Source organism: Gadus morhua, chromosome 7 (genome assembly GCF_902167405.1).
Source record: "Gadus morhua chromosome 7, gadMor3.0, whole genome shotgun sequence".
Classification (NCBI taxonomy): Eukaryota; Metazoa; Chordata; class Actinopteri; order Gadiformes; family Gadidae; genus Gadus; species Gadus morhua.
In genome coordinates this window covers 27,997,170-28,017,389 of record NC_044054.1, presented here as the reverse complement: position 1 = coordinate 28,017,389, position 20,220 = coordinate 27,997,170, and the positions used below count along the sequence as shown (strand labels likewise).

At 47.8% G+C, this 20,220-nt stretch overlaps 2 protein-coding genes across 2 annotated transcripts; one reads left to right on the top strand and one right to left on the bottom strand.

Moving 5' to 3' along the window:
• Positions 1–1,143: 1,143 nt before the first annotated feature.
• On the bottom strand, positions 1,144–2,893 carry supt4h1 (SPT4 homolog, DSIF elongation factor subunit). Its single transcript, XM_030362183.1, has 5 exons — positions 2,704–2,893; positions 2,455–2,561; positions 2,320–2,375; positions 2,016–2,069; positions 1,144–1,827 (listed from the first exon to the last, which is right to left on the bottom strand). Exons 1-5 carry the CDS (start codon positions 2,770–2,772, stop codon positions 1,760–1,762), a joined length of 354 nt encoding a protein of 117 aa, XP_030218043.1. The 5' UTR covers positions 2,773–2,893; the 3' UTR covers positions 1,144–1,759.
• Positions 2,894–2,964: 71 nt separating this feature from the next.
• Positions 2,965–6,265, top strand: hsf5 (heat shock transcription factor family member 5). Its single transcript, XM_030362182.1, has 7 exons — positions 2,965–3,346; positions 3,619–4,189; positions 4,350–4,646; positions 4,789–4,880; positions 5,060–5,482; positions 5,632–5,736; positions 5,894–6,265. The coding sequence occupies exons 1-6, from the start codon at positions 3,257–3,259 to the stop codon at positions 5,695–5,697; spliced, it is 1,539 nt and encodes a 512-aa protein (XP_030218042.1). The 5' UTR covers positions 2,965–3,256; the 3' UTR covers positions 5,698–5,736; positions 5,894–6,265.
• Positions 6,266–20,220: the final 13,955 nt, after the last annotated feature.

The following is a 20,220-nucleotide window of genomic DNA, read 5'->3' as shown; positions in this document are numbered from 1 at the left end:
TGGCAAAATGTTTCGTTTTTGTTTCCTACAGGCTTATTATTTCATAACTTTACCTTCACCACATTCAACGGGAAACCACAGTGAAAGTTAGAAACCTTTTTGTTATGTGACAAAACGTATATGAAAAAAGACTTGCATGCACCATCTGATATAAGTTATTGACCCTAAAGTGCAATTTCCAGTTGAATCAGTAGATTCCCTTAATATCTATAACTAATATATCTTTGTAGTCCTTGTGTTAACCTTTAATTCATGCATCCTTACGGAACTTGCAGGTGGCTTACTGATACAGACACACTTTATCCATTTGAGATTCTCTGGGTTAGAATGTAACACATTTCTAAGCAGGTTAATAAGTAACACTAATGTGTACTGTGTATGTATACTCAAAAAGGACAGTATATTCCAAATATTCAAGCAGGGTGACAAGATACCTCCCCAACCTCCGTGGGAAAGAATGAATATCTGATTCAAAGCAAAGGAGTCCGCTCAGCCAAAACGGGCGGGACGTAAATACTTGTTTTATATTAAAATCCTCTTACAGCCATCGGTTGCCGACCCAAGGTTCCAACTTGCATATCGGTGGATGATCGAGTTGTAACGCAACTGGGTCTGACTTATTCATACTTTTATTTCCTGGGAGCGCTCTCCAACTAATTCGAAATTGTTAATATTAAAGTGTTTCGGTGCTTTATTGGCCCTAATGCTCAGCTTCAGTCTGTTCTGGAGTTTGATATAGAGCGTGTCCTTATGATTCATTCAGTCTAATTTAACAGCAATGTTATGCAGGCCCACACCTGCTCTTAGCAGTCTGCTAGTACTCAAGCGGTTGGGCTGGCTTCCGTCTTGACACGCTGAATAAGCCTTTGAGAGGACGTATCAAATGTGTAAATCGCAGAAGTGAGACCACAATGTGCAACTATTCACTTGTTAAGTTTGAGTACACGTTGTACTTTGTGCCTGTATGTAAGGCGTAGTTCAGGGTCAGGTAGAGCGTCCAGCACTGAATACCTCAAACATGAAAGTCACTGGCGATTTATGAGCGCTCATTAAACATGCATAGAGATTAAAATGTTCAAGCAAGGAGTTTGGATGATTAAATTGCATATAATCTAGGGATAATTTCTAGACAATCTTCTTGGGCACTTTTGAGATCATAAGTTTATTGCTTTAGCTTTCAAAGGTGAACCTGAGCCATGTAAGGAGGATGCAGATTGAAGCAGAGACTGTCAGTTAACCCCCCTTGCAACGGTGTAAATAAACTCTAAATCAACTCTTTGCCTGCACGTATCAATACTGACAAACTCAAGAATGGATGTTCCGTACATACATAGGAGCTCTGTGTCACATCACTTTATCTCTCAACGATTGAGATCCTTGAAGGCCATGGATGCAAGTTCTTTATACACATACACGCATACAAAGGCAAATGACAACCCTGGCATCACAGCAGTATCTTGTGGACAGTGTACGTATTGCATTAATCATTTAGAAAAAGGTTTGTGTGCTGTTACAAGCACACATTTTGTGGAGGGACTAGGAGGAAACTACAGCTATTGAAAACACAACCATTCCCATTTGAAAAAAAAACATTTTAATTAAAACTACACATGGTAAAAAAAAAAGGAAATAATGTATTGTATTTATGTCTTTACAAGTTGTGTGTTTGGGGTTGGTGGTCTTGGATAGCCGGCGACGGGTAGTGGGCTATGAGCTTTTGCAGGTGACTTGATAATGAAAACATGGAGAGGATGACGACTCAGGACTTGACCGCCGTGTCCCTGGACTTGTAGATGACTCCTCTGCTCTTTAGCTCCCTCACCACGCCTGGCAGGGTCAAAGGTTACCGTGTCAATCGATGGCAACTCAAACCAAATGCATGACACCCAAAAGTTAATGTGTTTGGTTATCAAAAGTGCATTGGACCACCAGAATGTAAATGGTAGGGTCTGGGTCGAAAATAAGTTCTACTTTAAATAAAACTATTTCATATGTGACTGAGGAAGAAACCATACCTGGAGGCAGTCGCCCTGTCACAGTCACAGCATAAACTCCGGGTTTAAAGTTACCTATAAGACAAACAGCGTTCAGACAGGTTCAACTTTGGCAGGACAAAAGAGCTATATTTGTGTGTGTAATCGCCGGATATAAGCATTGGTAGCATGTACTTGCAAGAAGGTTCTGTATTTGGAATGTGTCCAGGATGTGGTATAGTTACGGTATTTTAATTTATCCATTGCATACATTATGCAGGAGAGCTAGAAACGATAGACAATAACTTATGGTGTATGTGAATTTGAACCTGCGAATAGTCCTCACCAATTCTCTGCCATTTCGCTACCCAACTGTCCTCTGGGATCATCATGGAGATCACACTGGGGAAAAGCAAAGTTTATTAATAACAAAGTGTCAATATTTAGTTTCCATAATCCATTGGGGTATCCAATTCCTTACCCATCAAATGAGGAACTTGTGCATTCGTACACCATTTCTCTGTTCCCCTTCATTTGAAGATATGACTCGCAGTTGTCACAGCCGTCATATTCAAACTGGTCAATAGTCTGTTGAAGGAATTAAATATATATCAGATATTATATTGACGATAAAACGGACCATCATCACAGCTGCTGTTGTGGTAGAGCTAGGAGTGTGGGTTTTAAGCCATTAGCTAAATGGTTGCCCAATATAATTTTGCACTGTTACCTTAACAAGAGAACATAGAAGACACGCCCGTTGGTGGCGGAGGTCTTTGGGGACCGTTTCCAGTGCCATTAAGCAAGGTTTTATGGTAAAGTGGAGAAATAAGTCTGGAGATGCTTGTTTGTATTTCCGGCGCGGAGTAAAGCGTAATAATGCGGGTCCTTACCCAGAGGACCAGCTGCGGTGCGCCCTGAGCCGTGCCTGTCTGAAATCATAATGTTCGACGGTGAGGGGAAACACCCCCATCTAGTGGATCAAGCGAGAATTAAAGATGGGCATGGATGATTTTTTTTTTCTTGCAAACCTCAATATAGGCAGGACAGGTGAAACTATTTCGAAGCTTTAAACTTTTGAAAAATTGCTTGTGACTTTTTTGTGGCCATTTATATAAACTGAACCATCTTTAAAAATAGAAAGAAGAACAACAACGGCAATATATGTTTTCAATGGTTTAAACATAATGTAGAATAGTAAATAGGCCGAATTTAGAGCAAAAAACTGTTTGATCAAGTACAATAACAACAACAACAACAACAACAACAACAATAACCACCACATGTGTTCAACCTCGGAGAGAGCCGTCCTGCGCGAGCCTTCAGCGATGAAAAACGGTTTGGATCTCCAACGGATCTCACCGTTGGAGAAGGTAATCGCTCGAAACGCAGCTTCGATTTTAAATAAGAATTTTAAGGCAATACCATTAAGAAAAAGTTATAATATGCAGTTGATTGATCAATAAAGGCATCAGGTATCTTTCCCAGTCTATTTATATCAGTTTGAGTTCTGCTTTAGTATACCGCACCTCGCTAAAATACGGTCATACAGATTAACGTATTTTTTTAGTCTCATCACCATAGAACATTATAATAAAGATCAGCAAAATAGATTGTTATCATAACGTCACTACCTCAATTCCAGATCACAGGCATGGCTGATCGCGACAAGGCACACTCCATCAACCCCAACCACTTCCCTGCCAAGCTGTGGTGTTTAGCGAACCACCCGGTGAGCAGAGCCGTCCGCTGGGACCCCCGCGGCGAGGGGCTCATCATCCACCAGCACCTGTTCGAGACGCACTTCTTGACCGGCCCGCAGAACGCCCCTGGCGGAGGAGATCTCTTTAAGACGACCAACTTCAGCAGCTTCATCCGTCAGCTGAACCTGTACGGATTCAGGAAGGTTGAGAGTTGGACGACGACGAGGGGTAGTGGTGGAGGTGGTGGTGGTGGTGGTGGCGGCGATGGTGGAGGTGTTGGTGGGGGTGACGTTGATGGTGTGCCTGCATCCCCGGTGGTGGATCATGGGTTGGAGCATCACTTTCGTCACCCAAATTTCCGTCAGGGCCGTCCGGAGCTCCTGGTGAATCTGAGGAGGCTCACCAGCAGCAATAAAGCCAAACTGGAAGCAGGCCTGGAGGTGAAGTGTAGACCCCCAGGCCGTTACCATCAATCATGGACCGGTAATATTGAAGATAAGGTGGAGAGAAGAGGTAAGATATGTTTCATGCAATTTAGTTAACCCATACAGAGTCAAATAATACAAGAAAAAAAGCTTTATGGTTTTCAAATACCTATAAGTCGAATATTATTTCTCACATTCATTTTAAATGATTTTATTACCTTATTTCCTTTGCTTTACTCCTTCTACAGGTGGTTCAGTACTTGGTCAGAAACCACCGGCCCCAGCTTGCCCGTACACTCCAAGCAGGCCTACCCCGCCTATTAAGGAATACAGCCGCACCCCAGTCCCTTCCCGCGGTTGGATGATGGCCGATGGCAGTAGACCATGTATCCCGATATCTGTCCTCCATCACTACCCTGGAGAGAGCTCTGGTTCTGCCGCGGTCCACATTCAACAGGGGGCTCACGGTCCAGCAAACCCTGGGCAGAGATTTTACAATTTAATCAGCCACGCGCCGCAATATCGGCCCACTTTCTATTCCTCTGGTGGGCATCTATTCCCTTACTGACGTTCAGAATAAATGGCAGTCATGAAACAACATTTGAGTTTAAATTAGAAGAGAATAAGAACAGTAAGGAAGCCTTAATAACTGAAGTGCTTTCCTTTTATTTTATTTTTTTAAATAAGCTTATGACTTCCACGTTCCAAGCCCAGTTTCGTCAGATTTAACAGGTGGTGGAAATCAACTATCACCATACCCTCATCTCAGCTATTACCAGGTGGGTGCAGAGGCACTGACCTTAAAGTGATACGTTTATTATTTTGAAGGATCGTGAGGTCACCATTCAGACATTGTTTCATAGTTTCATTATTTCAGGGATCACAAATATATATATATTTGTGCAATCAGTTCTCGTATTTTGATCCAAATCTATTTTTATATTTTTTGTGGTTTTAGCCAAATGTACCGGTGGGTCTGTTGTATCCCGGCAACCATTACCAGGATCTGCAAAGTGTTGAATCCCAGGACCTAAAGAAAAACGACCTGAACTTGGACACCGTCTTCCAGATCATTGATGAATACCCATCGACCCAAAATGTCTGTATGGTTAAAGTGGTGACTCCAGAGAAACCGGGTCGGTCGTCTGGACCTCCCATCAACAGCCACTGTTCCCCCCTGCCCACGTCCTCCCAGGCCTGGGCGTCCTCCAGCTTGGTGGAGGACAAAACTCCAGTGGCATGCTCTCCTATCATCATCAGCGTGCAGGGAAACAGTGATCGAGGGACCGGTAGCTACGACATGAAGCCCATAAAAGAGGAGATGATGGAGGAAGCTATTTTTAAAGCCCCTCTGAGTATACATAACCACGCTCTGGTCAAGGTGAGTGTATAACTCAGATAGGTCGCTGCTACCTCTTGCAAAACACCCCAGAGGTTGAGAAATAAAACGACATATCTGTGCACGTGTAATAACCTTCCGTTGTATAACAATAACCAGAATGAAAGGCAATAACCTTGATTTCCCTCCAGGTGAGCAGAGACAAGGTAGCTAAGGCCAAGGCCAGCAGTGCACTGAACGATTCCGCTTTGCCCTAGAGAAAATAGGCAGTGACGGTAATCAAACCAAATTTCCAGGTAATGTATAGTATAACCACCTCTCATAGTATCTAGCCTATTATTGGATCGGTGTATGTACAGGCATGTAGGTTTCTACATAAGTCACAGATTGTGTGGTTTCATGAAAAACGTATTAGTCAAAAGTCAAAATGAATGACTGGTAATTTTGTTGTAGATGGTGGTTCTGATGTTTGTGGGACTGCAGCTTTGAGGGATCCAATCCAAGCCTTTGACACATTTGTAAACTGTCATGATTTTTCCAGTTACGGTTGACTCAGTGGTTTATATGATCGGTTTGTTTACTGTGAAATTTGTGCGTTCCAATGTTTAACACATTTGTATTTGATACATTTGGCACCAAAAGCTATTTATACTCTAAAGGATGTTTATTGTTTTTGTCTTTGTCTTTAACGGGCCTACGTCAACATTGTTTTACAGATTGTTTATAAATCATAATAACATGCACCCATAGCATGTGCAGTGCTATGTTGCCCTGTCAAGTGTGTGTACTATTTTTAAAGAACCAGTGTTATTAAATTGTATGAATAGAAAATAGTGTTTAGAGTATTTTATTCCATAATGTGACTTTATGTCTCCTTGTTGACTCCATGTTCTCAGACCCTTTGTGCGCTAGGGGGAGCCCGTGAGTTTCCCCTTTCTCCCGCTGTACGGTGCAGCTGCTCCGCCCTCAGCGAGCGAGCGACGGACAGCAGGTAGACGGTCAATGAGATCCCATGGGAGAAAGAGACTCTGGAAGGTAGACTTTGGGGGAGTTTAGCGTCTCACCGTTTTTTTTTTCCCGAGCTTCAAAACCTTTGACGAATGCCATAAGAGGTATGGCAACTCGACTCTTGAATCGGGTATTGTTTTAGTGATAACTCGCTTTCAACTTTTTCACTTTCTTCGGTAGCCTGGATTGCACTAACTTACGACTGTAACCGTCCAACTGACTGAACTTGGGGAAATACATTCTTTTATCGTGGAAAAACAACGTTTTTCACAGAGGAGTAACTTAAAACCACGGTGGATGGATCTATTGCAAAGAATTCACGTGTCACCGGACGCCTTTTTAATTAACTTGTTATAGCATGTGGAGCGGTCCTTCGGTATTGGTTAATGATTCATTAATACGGTTTTCTCCGTACAGCTTCATGTGCTGGATTACCCACTGTGTGTCTTAGTGAGAGTTTACGTTTATTTGTACTATTACTACAACTTCACCTACATGCTACGGGTTGGGCAGCATGTTCCAAAACAATCTAGCTGCAACTTGTATTCCAACCTTTGAAGTTCAAGTCGTCGGCATTCATTCCCCCCCACCCCCCCACCAATGGGGAATCGTTCAGCGCGTGGGGCACGGAGAAGCGTTTGACGTGCTCGAGCAACCTGTTGCGTGATTGGAAACTACAGTGACCTGTGTGTTTTTTTTTACCATAACCGTATGAAATACATTGACGAATGAAGACCCGTACATGGGTGCCAGGACCCTCCGCGCTCCGACGGAATATAACAGTTCGCCCGTAGGTCTGCGCGCGGCACATAAGGACGTTTGTTGTTGGTTTTATGAATGGCTTGCTGTTGTTTTGGAAGTGTACTGCCGGTCACAATGGTGTACATGCTCATGCACCCGTTCCGTTCTGCCGCCTATGCTTGTCTAATTGGATAAAGGCTCGTGGTACTTCATATCTTTTCACAAGTGACCAATTTTCATGCGGCGGTATTCAATTGTATCCCTCGGACTGATGCATCTTTGTAACGCGGCTTGTTGAGGCTGTAACACTAAGAAAACCTAACAAACCATCGGATTCTCCATACTATGACGGCATTTAAGCAGCTATTATGGCAATTCTCAAGACTTAAACATTGTGGTCGGACCTATTAACGAATACTTTGAAGACACTGCTTTCCCAAAGACTGAAAGAAGGATTGTGGGGACTTTTTTTTTTTCTGGTTGAGTGACAACTCCGGGTGGTTGCAAGCTTTGAGGTCCACAATGTGCGGCCGGAGTCCGCCGCTGCAGCCAAAGCAATGACTGTTTCCCATCGGAGACTGGCCGGTCTCTGGCCGTGGCTGCTCATGGCGGCCCTACAGGTGGTGTTTGGCCAGACAGGCCTGGGACTAGCTGTGGCTTCGGAGTCCGAGCGCGCGACCCCCAGAGCTGTCATCCAGGTGACACTGATGAAGCCCGACACGCCGGGAACAGACATCAAACTGGAAGGGGTGTTTGTGGGTGGAAGCGCTGGTAATGCAGAAGGGAAACTACTACAGGTAGGTGTCACACAGACCCCCGAGACAAAAGAGTCATCTTGGCTTTCATATTCTCGCAAGGCTATCTATACATTATTTATTTTATTTTTTTATTAAATACCGTAAACAGTCCCCCCCAACCTTTCTCTCGAAAAACTGATGTTTTGGTTCCATATGTTTTCTAACATTGAAAGTGGTTTACATGGCACGAACAGTTTGGTAAAACACATGATATTGAAACCGCTATTGAAATTATCTGCCATACTTTTCAAAAGCATGCCTGAGATACACATGGCTTCCAATATTTCACCCCTTATTAGTAAAACTGAGCCAGTTGCAAACCCAGCATGTTTCTATCATTATCCAGTCAGTAGGGATGATCCAATGCATTTGTTAGTGATGTTAGCCCATATACTTGCTTTTATTTGTTTGATGTTGCCCCGCCATGATCCGATGTATTCTGCACAACATCATTCAACCTCTTAGTTTAGTCTGTCAAGCTCTGTGATTTATTTTTGTTAGTTCAAGGAGTTGGCTTAGTAGGCCCTGGGCTTAAATTACACTTACGAGTCATTTAATTAAGTGCCTCTTTAGGTGTTTTGATATGAAGTATTGGCAAACGTTGAGCCCTAAACAACAGTCACTGAGGGCAACAAGGCTATAATTGAAGGGAAAGCTGTAGTAACGTTTTGAAAACAAACATTCTCATGTCATGTACAACTTGGTATGTGGCCTATTCAGTTAGCATATTTAGGATTTGCGAGTGGATTAGGGGCATAAAGAGAGGCTGGTTCCATTGATTTACTGTCTCCAAAGAAACGGCAGGACAGAAATGAGGTCCTGTAGGATCTCGTCTCTCCTCACCCACCAGGTGTTTTGGGGCTTTTGAATTGCAAGGCAGATGCAGCAGTTGGTGTAATTGATAAGGATTTACAGAGCCTCTTCTGTGAAGATAGCATCAGTCACAGTGTTTTTTTCGATGAAGTTATTCATTATTCTCTCATGTTCTGTGTGTGCACCACATTAATACACACATACATTGCGAAAGTCGCCCACAAGTTCGAGATTCCCAGGGTTATTCTTTAGTCTAGAATCTCTGTGAACTCATCAGAGACTCGGCAGGGTTTTAAAACGTGGTTGCGGTCCATCTTTCGAGGTCGTTCGAGAAACCTTCCCTCCTGCGCCACCGATACAGATCAGAGTCAAGGCGGTTCCTCCATCAGGAGAAGTTGTCAATTCCCCCACTCTGAGGCGGATTCATCATCCTCTCTGGTGGAGGAGCACTAGTGACCCATTAGCTAATGGACACATACGGTTGATCCTCTAACCACGGGGCCAGCCGTTGATTACAGTGCCCATAGGGCTTTTAATGGAAGTAAGGCGTGGAGGTCTCCCCAGTTTCCCCATCTTCCTCCGTGCCGCGCTGGGTGTTATTCTGGGGGGGGGGGGGCTCTTTGTTCCCGCAGCCAGCCCAGGCCTGCCCCGACTGGCCCGGGCCGCCCTCGGTAGCCTGCTTTATGTTCCCGCTCCGTGTTCCTGTCCTCCGGCAAAGTGGATTGGTCGGGGCGGGCGGGGGGGCACGTAGGTGTGTTGGGGGGGGGGGGGGGCACTCCTCGTGGTGTTCCTCTGCTCTCGCTTCTTTAATTATATCAATGGCAAAAACAGTTAGTTAGTTCAACGTTTGGTAGGTTGCGCACCTGTCGGGTGGCGCCGAAGTCAACTGATACAAGTCAAAAGAGGCCTGTTACCAAGAGGTTCGTATGTAACCAGCTTTATGCACACGCTTTAAGATATCGTATTCATTCTGAAAGACACTTTTTTTTTTACCCACAATCCAAAAAAAAAGAATTCCACACTGTAGCCAAAACTAAAACATGTTAAGCTGTCTTTCTTTCCCTGCCAAAGCATAAGCACAGCCATGTCATGTGTACCACACATGTAATGCACAAAAGCACAACGTCGTAAAGCTTCACCGTGACAGTGCCCTCCGCGCGGCCCGATCCCCCACTTTGACTCGTATTCCGACTGTATCCAGGTCAGCAGACTGTGGTTGTGCGTTCCTCCCTCCCTCCATTAAACTGTAATCTCTCCGGTAGAATGGCCCGTCCTCTGAATGAACACACACTCTGGAGCACTCTCTGGGCTCGGGCCAGCCATCCGGACAAATGCGAGTGCTGAGGAATTTCGACTCACTCCCTCTTCCAAAACAAAGCTTATGGAGTGGCCATATGAGAGGCGAAAGGGGTTCTGGGATAGCTTTGAACTTGAGAGGCCTGTCAACTGTCCTCTCGAACCAGCCGGGGCCAAGGGCGGCTGGATTTATTTCCTTTGCCACACAGTTGAGGGCCCCAGAAGCCATTCCGGACTAAAGTAAAGCTTCCCCTGCGTTTGATCCCCCTTTTTAAGTTCCCCGTCTCCTCACAGGTGATATTCCGTGATATGTTTCTAGATAAATTACAGTGGACCCGATGAACACGCAAAGAGACGTTTAAATCAAACTTAAGCCGGTGTAGATGCACTTCCCGGCAGTGTTTTTTCAGTAGGCCTGTGTTCTGAACCAGTCGCACGGAATTCAGTGCAGTGAAGCTATTAAACAATTTTATGGTCCACTTTCCATCATATACTCTCCCGTAGGCCGTGCAGACACACACACAGTCATCTGGTGGGTGGGTCTTGGGGGGGGGGGGGGGGGGGGGGGGGGGGGGGAGAGGAGGTGGATGGTTGGAGGGGTGGGGGGGGGGGGTGGTGGGAGGTTGGAGATGGTGCGAGGGCGGCGGGGTAGCCCAGGGATAAGATCAAAGAGAGTCCAGTTCCAGAACGTGAGCTGGGGCGATTAAGGGGACGGAGACTGTTTACACTGTACTCCCCCCCCCCCCCCCCCCCCCACTCTCTCCCCAACCCTTCCCACCTCTCTGTAGATTTCCTGTCCATATTGCCCATCTCCCTGTGGGAGATAACAGCCTTTCCAGGGCTCTGCCTGGACCATCATGGCTAGGTGGCATTAGTCATAGCGGTGCATTGAATAGGAATTACGCCTGAAAAGTTGTGTTGAATCTCAAACTCTGCCTGTGTATTTTGACTACTTTTCCTACTTTCCTACTTATTACACGTTCAAGTTAAGTATTTTAATTTCAATAATACACAGTTTTATTTAATGTCATCCACTGTTGAATACTTAACTGAATCAATTATTATTAATCCTTTAAAATACAATCCAAAAATAAGGATGTTAGTCGTATTTTTCTTAATTTCACAACACTCACACACACACACACGCAAGCACACAAACACACAAACATACAAACACACACACACGCACACACAAACACACACACAGTTTTTATCGCTGGCATCCAGTGCCATTTCCCCTGGCATGGACACTATGAGTCCTCACCATGAACGGCAGAATAATCACTGTGATCATCCTGTTCCCAATGGGCACGAGCATAAAGATAGCAATGAAACCAGCATAAAGATAGCCATGAAACTGCTGATTCGGTCACAAGCGACTGCAATACGGTCCGAAAAGATTGCGCTACATTCAAAAGCCTATTTATTCTTTTACGACTTATACGAAATAACCGGATGTTTATATGCTACTGAGTTATGGGCACATCATATGATGCTTTCGTTTCTTCCAATGCGGCTTGTAACAGTTTTATTGATAAAAAACACATTTATTATATACCATTGTTGACAGGTTTAACACCACATCCAAGAACAGGTCGTATTAAATAGTGTAAAAACAAAGACACCACACTGATCCAGTGAATCCCGTTACCACAAGTACCGTTTCCTGGTCCAATCAGAAGGGGCCACCTAACGGCTTCTCCCAAGAAGGTTCCAGTAAAGGCTGAAGGAGAGGAAGCCGAGGGGATGGGGGTGGGGGGTGGGGGTGGGGGGGGGGGGGGGGGGGGGGTTGACCTGTTGACCTCCCTCGAGCCACAGGACGTGAACGCTGCGATGTGTCCCTGGGTCACCAGAAACCAGGGTTCAGCAGCGGGTCGGGAGGGGGCGTGGTCTGCCCCTTGAGATAGCCAGACCCCCGTGTTTTTAAGTCATTATACAGGAGCCCTGGAATTCATGAACGTTTCTGCCAGGCCTGCCTTACTTACTGCACATTCATCTCCTCCCCCCCCCCCCCCCCGCTAAAGTCATTTAAATTAACATTTCAAAGACTCGTTGCTCCAGTGTACCCGTTTTTATTGTCGGGCACGCTCTTGTTCGCTCACAGGGCCGGTCCCGCTCTCTTTGCACAACGCGGCGCCGTCTTTCGGAAACGCACACATGCACACTCTCACCTTACACAATAGGGACGGAGAAATGCCTATAGACAGAGAAAACGACGGACGGAAATTGTTGGGCAAACCCTCCCTCAACCCCCCCCCCCCCCCCCCCCCCCCTCCCTCCAGCCCTCTCCTGCATACTAAGTGGGTAAGAGGTATGCAAGTAAAATGACCTTTCTGCATGCGTCCTGGCATACCAGGTCAAGGGAAGCACCTGTCTCTTTCCAGTTGAAAGCGATCCATAGGGAATACTGGGTAGGGGGGTGGGGGGGGGGGGGGGGGGGGGGGGGGGGGTAAGCCCAGGGAAACAGCACAGCTACCCAGACCACGGCACGTCTTCCCCAGGGGCTGGGGAAGATTTACAGGACAGGCTAGCTTACAAGTACACATGGCCGTTGCATGATGGTGCACTTAGCGACTCGGTGGAACATTCCCCGGAAGAAATGTCAAGCATCTCTCTCTCTCTCTCTCCCTCCCTCCCTCTCTCTCTCTCTCTCTCTCTCTCTCTCTCTCTCTCTCTCTCTCTCTCTCTCTCCTCTCTCTCTCTCTCTCTCTCTCTCTCTCCCCTCTCTCTCCCCTCTCCCTCTTTCTCTCTCTCTCTCTCTCTCTCTCTCCCTCTCTCCCTCTCCCTCTCTCTCTCTCTCTCTCTTCCCCTCTCCCTCTCTCTCTCTCTCTCTCTCTCCCTCTCTCCCCTCACTCTCTCCCTCCCTCCCTCCCTCCCTCCCTCCCTCTCTCTCTCTCCTCTCTCTCTCTCTCTCTCTCTCTCTCCCCTCTCTCTCTCTCTCTCTCCCCTCTCCCTCTTTCTCTCTCTCTCTCTCTCTCTCTCTCCCTCTCCCTCTCCCTCTCCCTCTCTCTCTCTCTCTCTCTCTCTCCCCCTCTCTCTCTCTCTCTCTCTCTCTCTCTCTCTCTCTCTCTCTCTCTCTCTCTCTCTCATCTCTCTCTCTATCTCTCTCTCTCTCTCTCTCTCTCTCTCTCTCTCTCTCTCTCTCTCGGGCTCGCTCTCTTCTCCTTGTTTTCCCATCATGCCGGAGACTCCCGATGAGATAATCCCCGTGTCCTGTGTTGCAATGTCGTGCACTTATCTGTGTTTTCCCTTCCCTCTTAGTGCTATTTTCTCCAACATCAAAGCTTTCGAGTCCCTCCCCACCCTGGCCCCCTCTCTCCTCCTAACGAGCTTTGTTTCATTCATTAATCACCTTTTTCCTCTGACATGCCTCTGAAATACTCAGTCGTTCCCCGCGGCCGCGTCGGTGTCTCAGACAGAAATGGCTGCACTTACTCCAAAGACAGGAAGTGCTTAGTTTGTGCAGGGGGCTCGAGGAAGCGAGCCATCACCATACCACAGATAAACGCTGTCTGACACTAACTCCCTCCCTCCCTCCTGCACTCCCTCTCCCTGCTACACAGTTGTAAGTCACTTTGGCAAATAAGTAGGCCGTCCGACTCCCACAGTTTGATCCCATAGCAGGTAATTGATGCGCCGTGACGCAGTTGGCCGGCGACTCCTAAGAGTTCTTGTACTTGTATTTATTCTCTCCCACCTCTTACGCTTTTACATAGAGTGCCTCATGAATTATTGTCTCCGGCAAGCACAGCATGTGCTGGTTAAAGTCATTTTATGCTTAAAAATTGGCTTAGCGCTCCGCACGAAGATGGGCTTCACCTGTTTGTCTGTGTGTCTGTGTGTGTGTGTGCTTGATTAGTCTGTGTATGTGTGTGTGTGTGTGTGTGTGGATGCTTGCATGTGTGTCGGAATGAGGCATGTATGTGTGTCCATTCATCTAAGCATGTGTCTTGGCAAGTTTGCTTGAGTGAGTGTACGTGTCTGTGTGTGATTGAGTTTGCGGTTGTACGAGTCTGAAAGAGGCTTGTGTGTGTGTGTGTGTGTGTGTGTGTGTGTGTGTGTGTGTGTGTGTGTGTGTGTGTGTGTGTGTGTGTGTGTGTGTGTGTGTGTGTGTGTGTGTGAATTCATGCCCTCACGCACGCGTTAGTCTGTGTGTGATTGCATTTGCTGGTGTGTGAGTCTGAACGAGGCTTTTGTGTGTGTGTGTGTGTGTGTGTGTGTGTGTGTGTGAGTGTGTGAGTGTGTCTGTGTGTCTGTGTGTGCGTGCGGGGTGAATTCATGCTCCCGTGCACGCATGTGTGTGTGTGTGTGTGTGTCCGTGTATGAGGCAGAGCACCCGTGGCTGAGATCATTTACCAGCCTCTATTAAGTGGGATCAAAGTGACTTAGATCTTTCGACGCTGCCTGACTACAAAAGCCATATTGTAGCTCCAGAATCAGGGAGCCAACACCACTTACAGAACACACTTTATCTCCAACCCCCTACCACGTCACATGGTCAAACGGCATGTCCGGTAAGACCTGTCCTGACCTCTCTTTGCCTTCTGCTGAGGGGGGCCTACTGTGTTTGCGGTGCCGTACATTCGTGATTTCATTCCTTCTAGAAACAATCATTTGATTAGTTTACCGACGATAATTCGCCAACTTCGGAAGGGTGCACTTTTGAATTCCTCCAAACCTGCACCTCTCAAGATGAGTTGGCATGGCAGCTTGCACTTATATGAAGTGGTGTGCATTGAAGGGATGAGAAAACACAAAGTACCACCTAGCCCTGTTGCTATCGGAGACTCAACAACTAGCGGGGGTGTTGCTGGTCTTTGCCGCTAACTTACTTTGAAATCCTGCAAAACCGTATTTAAATTCTTCTGGTGGGCGGATGCTGTTACACATAAAACGAATGCTAGAACAACATCACTAACCTCCTTTGGAACCACATAAACCAATCTGAATGTTATCACAACCCTTGGAGCTGTGATGTGTCTGATTTGGCTCACAGTGTTTTAAATGCGAGCAGAGATGAACGGTATTGGTTACAGCGCTCACTACAGCTGTTGTAATCAGACACAGCTCGTTATGTCTCCCCGCTGATTTGTATGGTTTTGCATTTTCTTTAAACCCTGCCCGTTATTTATATAACTTCTCCATTTTACTTTACGATTGTTTGAGGAAGCAAAACACCGTCACGTACAAAGCTATACGCACCAACGATCTTTTAGGAATCATAACGTGTCAATCATGTGTGATATCCGTTTACACAAATGATCGCTCCATGATAGTCACGCCAGCTCTCTTCGAGCGAGACACAGCGTCTGTGATCATCGTGTTGTCCTCCATCATTAATGTGGTCGCCTGATCCAAGGAAGCCCTGGTTGGAGGTGACCAGTGCCTGCTGATCCGGGGACTCCAGAACTCCAGTGGTCTGGTGCCTGGACCAAGAGACACTGGTCTCTCGACCTCCTCGCCCCTGTCTCAAGGAAGCGAAGAGTGTATTTAGAGGGGGGAGGGGGGGGGGGGTGGATGGTAAGCTCTTAAATGGCTGCTCCTACAGTAATTAGAAGCTGTCCCTCGCCATACCTCCCTGTTCGCTTCCAAATTAAATACCTTGGCACCCGGCAAGAATGCAGTGGGGAGAGTGGACTGCTGTTTAGGCTTCGGAAGAAGCACCCTTTTGGCACCCTACCCTCTGGAGTCCTCTGCTCGACAGTGGAACAATGGAGGGATTTACTTTGGTGGTTTTAATTAAAGTTAAAATTCAGCACTCTCGCACGGACGTGCACACACTGGAATAAAAACCCCACATTGACAATTGCTATAACTGCGCCTGTATGTGAGCATTGCATGTGCATTTGTATGTGCAAACTTGCGTAATAAGTATGTTTCTACCTTTTTAGGTCAATTGGGATTTACTTGCTTTGTTCCACAATTTCGGATTCCGTCAAACTATTTAAAGTTGTTTAAGTCATTATACACAACCTAATGTTATCGGCAAGTAAACTTGCATGACTGGCCCCGTGACAGGATCTTTGTATTTTCCTATTTGAGTTGTCTTGAGAAGTGCTACAGGGTCAGTGGTAGAGAGGGTGGTATATCATCTACACGTGGATTATGTAAGGTGGATCATAAACTTGACCCCTGCCTGAGGCCTACAACACCCTTCTGGGCGCGAACGCAGTCGATTGGAGGAGAAGGTGCGCATCAGACGGCGGCAATAGCTGCAACCCCTGGGCCTTGACGGCCTAATCCAGGGCCTTTTCCTTACCTGATAACCTCCGGTACGGCATAACTGGAGCAAGGCAACCCTGGAGAGAGCTAGCGAAAAATTAGCTTTCGTTAGCAAAGCACAGGGACTTCTCAGCATGTACGTTCAACTGTGGGAGTTGTATTGTATTTCAGGAGAGGCTCTTCGCCAGGCCCAGTGCCCATGGCCTTGCGGTAAACCCTCCCCTACCGCCACTGGGCCTGATTACTAGTGATTTAAGTGCGGCGTTGCGCTTTGTTCTGCGTCGCAGGATTGGGTAAGCACAGCCTTGCACCACAACAGCTATGATAACCGACTGTAAAGTATGCAGCCGGGCTGTGTGTGTGACTAGTGTTTAGTCTGCCTGCTCCTAGATTAGAGTGGCAGCCCCATGTGTTAGATTGGATAATGACACGTCTACCTTACCATCCATAAGATCTGCATTCAAAACCGTCACACACACGCACGAATGCACGCGCACACACACGCATACACACACACACACACACACACACACACACACACACACACACACACACACACAGAGATAGCCCTTAATACATGTGTTGTTACCCCACCTCACTCGAAGCGCCCCTAAAGACAGACGTTTCACACAAGGCCAACAGAAGACGCTGTGACAACGTGTTACACGGGTCCACCACAAATAGCCGCTGATGACCCAGGGATGCACCCTCCGCGGGAGCCCTTGAGCCACGGTCTGTGGACTTTGGCCTGGGTCTAGGGTCTCCGATCGCTTCCCTTGAAGAAGAGAGTGCAAAGCGCCACGCGGCGTGCAACCTCGTGTCGGGAGCGCGACCACGGTGGCGAGTCGAGAGCGGGCGTCGCCGGCGTGTTTAGCCTCGCCGCCGGGACGCCGGGGGCCGCCCCCGTGTGAACCCGTTGGAGTCGGCTCTCGCAGGTGAACCGGGGCCCCGCGATTGTTGATTCTGTGCACCGTGCGCATTCTTCCCTTTTCACACACATTCACAAACACACACACACACACACACACCGACTGTGTCCCGACACGCTCGGAATGTTCCCTACAGAATTCATTTTTTTCCGCAGTGTTTTTTCGCTGCGCGGACGCATCCAGCGCTGCTCGCCTCTGGTAACGAATGCGTGTTTGGTTATCGCTGTCGCAGGCGGTTTTTAGTTTTTTTTCTTCACTTTCTTCTTTTCATAATTCTCCCGTTCCATTTCCTTCCATTCATCTCCCCGAGTGCTCCGATATCGGAAAAGAATGCGTAACTATAAATTAGAGGAATAGACGTTTGGCAAAGGTCCACGGGGAGCTGGGAGCGGAGCCATGAAGATGAAATGGCTCAGAGGGGGAAAAAACACACATCCCTTGAAGTCGGAGCTGGACAGGGACAGGGGAGTGTGTGTGTGTGTGTGTGTGTGGGGGGGGGGGTCCTACTTAATGGTGCGCAGACGGCTGTTTATATCCACACAGTACTTAGTAGGATGTAAACTGTGTGTGGGAGGGGAGGGGGGGGGGGGGGCTCAGAGCGTTACGACACTCTTCTGTGTGAGTCATGGGTTTGTTTGTGAGGCTCCAGCCCCAGTCAGCCCCCCCCCCCCCCCCTCCCCTCCAACCCCCCCCCCCCCCCCCCAGCCCACTCCTCGGAGTCAAGCCAAGTACCCCCGGTGCCCGGCTCCGGTGCCCCATGCCAGTGGAGGTCCTGCCGGGGTACGGGGGGGGAGGACACCAAGATGGCGGCCGGTGTCCGTGGCGGCGCCCTGACCTGCCTCCCCGCGCTGTTTGCCCGTTCTGTTAACTATTAGCAGAGGGCTGTGTACCTTGGCGCCCGCCCAGTGCTCTTACACATACTGTGGCCCATTATCAAAGAAGACCTGCTCTACAAGCGCTGGAGTCCTTCCAAACACACCATAGCCACACAGTTTGCACTCCCAGTGCTGCACCAGCAGAGCGACACATTTTCCTACGGCATTCTTGTGCTCTCCTCGTTCCCCCTGGCTCTCTTTCATCCCCCCCTTCGCACAATATCTCTCTGTCTCGCACTCTCTCTCGCTGTCTCGCACTCTCCCTCTCTCCCTCTGTCCCTCTCTCTCCCTCTCTCTCTCTCTCTCCCTCTCCCTCTCCCTCTCTCTCTCTCTCTCTCTCTCTCTCTCTGTGTCTCTGTCTCTGTCTCTCTCTCTCTCTCTCTCTCTCTCTCTCTCTCTCTCTCTCTCTCTCTCTCTCTCTCTCTCTCTCTCTCTCTCTCTCTCTCTCTCTCTCTCTCTCTGTGTCTCTGTCCCTCTCTCTCTCTCTCTCTCTCTCTCTCTCTCTCTCTCTCTCTCTCTCTCTCTCTCTCTCTCTCTCTCTGTGTCTCTGTCCCTCTCTCTCTCTCTCTCTCTCTCTCTCTCTCTCTCTCTCTCTGTCTCTCTGTCTCTCTCTCTCTCTCTCTCTCTCTCTCTCTCTCTCTCTCTCTCTCTCTCTCTCTCTCTCTCTCTCTCTCTCTCTGTGTCTCTGTCTCTCTCTCTGTCTCTCTCTCCGTCTCTCTCTCTCATACATACAATCACATACTTTTATTCTTAGATAAATTGCCAGTGAACTTGTACGTTGGTATTCAGCCTTTTTATTGCATAATAGTAGCTAGGATGTGTGGTGATCTTAATCGCTGACAATATTCTACTATTATATGTATTTGGTTAATGTGTGTGTGTGTGTGTGTGTGTGTGTGTGTGTGTGTGTGTGTGTGTGTGTGTGTGTGTGTGTGCGTGTGTTCATATGTGCCTATAGGGGTTTGCTGTGGCATAGTAGAGCAATTGTGTGTGCGTGTCTGTAACCTAATATTGTCATGTCAACACATCATCTTCTGAAGTGTGTAATGTGTGTATCCAACCTGGGATATGATTCTTTCTAATTGTTTTGTCAACACTAAAGTGCTTTGAAGTGTGCGTGCGTGGGTGTGAGCGCGAGAGTGCGTGCGAGTGTGTGCGCGTGTGTTTTGCATGCGTGGGTGTTATGAACACTAGTTAGGATGTCAGATATGTGAGGGTCATGTGTGGCTGTGACAGTAGTACCTGGTCATATAAGGAGATAAGCTCAGTGCCCCTCGCCTCCCACCTGCCATCTGGCACCTGGCCACTTCCTGCCCTCTACAGGAAGTGGATCTCTCACCCTCAGACACAGGCTGTGTGGAGCCGGTCGCTCGTGAGCGCGTACCACCGCCAGTTTCTCCTGAGAGTAGTTAATCATCATAATCGTTAATTGAGGCGTCTAGCTGCCTGTCATGCAAGTCGCAACGAAAAAGCGAATTCAAAGAAAACGATCACGACATCACTGGCAGATGGTTACGAGGCTGTGTGACCTACCCTCCGAAGGGCTTGACAAGTGGGCCTGCTGCAGCAGAAACACTGTGACAAGGCTTGCCTCTTGCGTCTTCCTTTATTGGATGTATTCGCCGGGGTCCATTAGTTACCTCGAGAAGCACGACGGGACGGCCCCGACCCACAGTGCGGCTGCAGGGATTCCCTCACAAGCTCTTTCTTTCCCATCCTCCACAATGGGATACCGTCTCGGCATTCCCGCATAGACGTGTCCCGCCCTCCCTCCCACACGGCACAACGCAGGAAATAAGAGACGGACCCCTCGATGGAAGACAGCTCGGGGGGGGGAGGGGATGCCCAGCAGCCTCTCCGAGAGGTTTCCACTCCGCCCTGCGAGCCTTTGTTTGGCCCAATAATGATTTCCTTTTGGGTCACTTATCCAGCCTTTTCAGGGCAGTGAAAGTGGATCCGTGTGTGGCCTCTCCCTTACACGGCGCATCAGATAAGCAGCGCCAGATAAGTCGGCCCCCTATAATAAACACCTCATATTTGATCTCCACAGGTGGGAGAGGTCTCACAGCCGGCTGGGCAGACTAGGTGTCTCCCTCCCC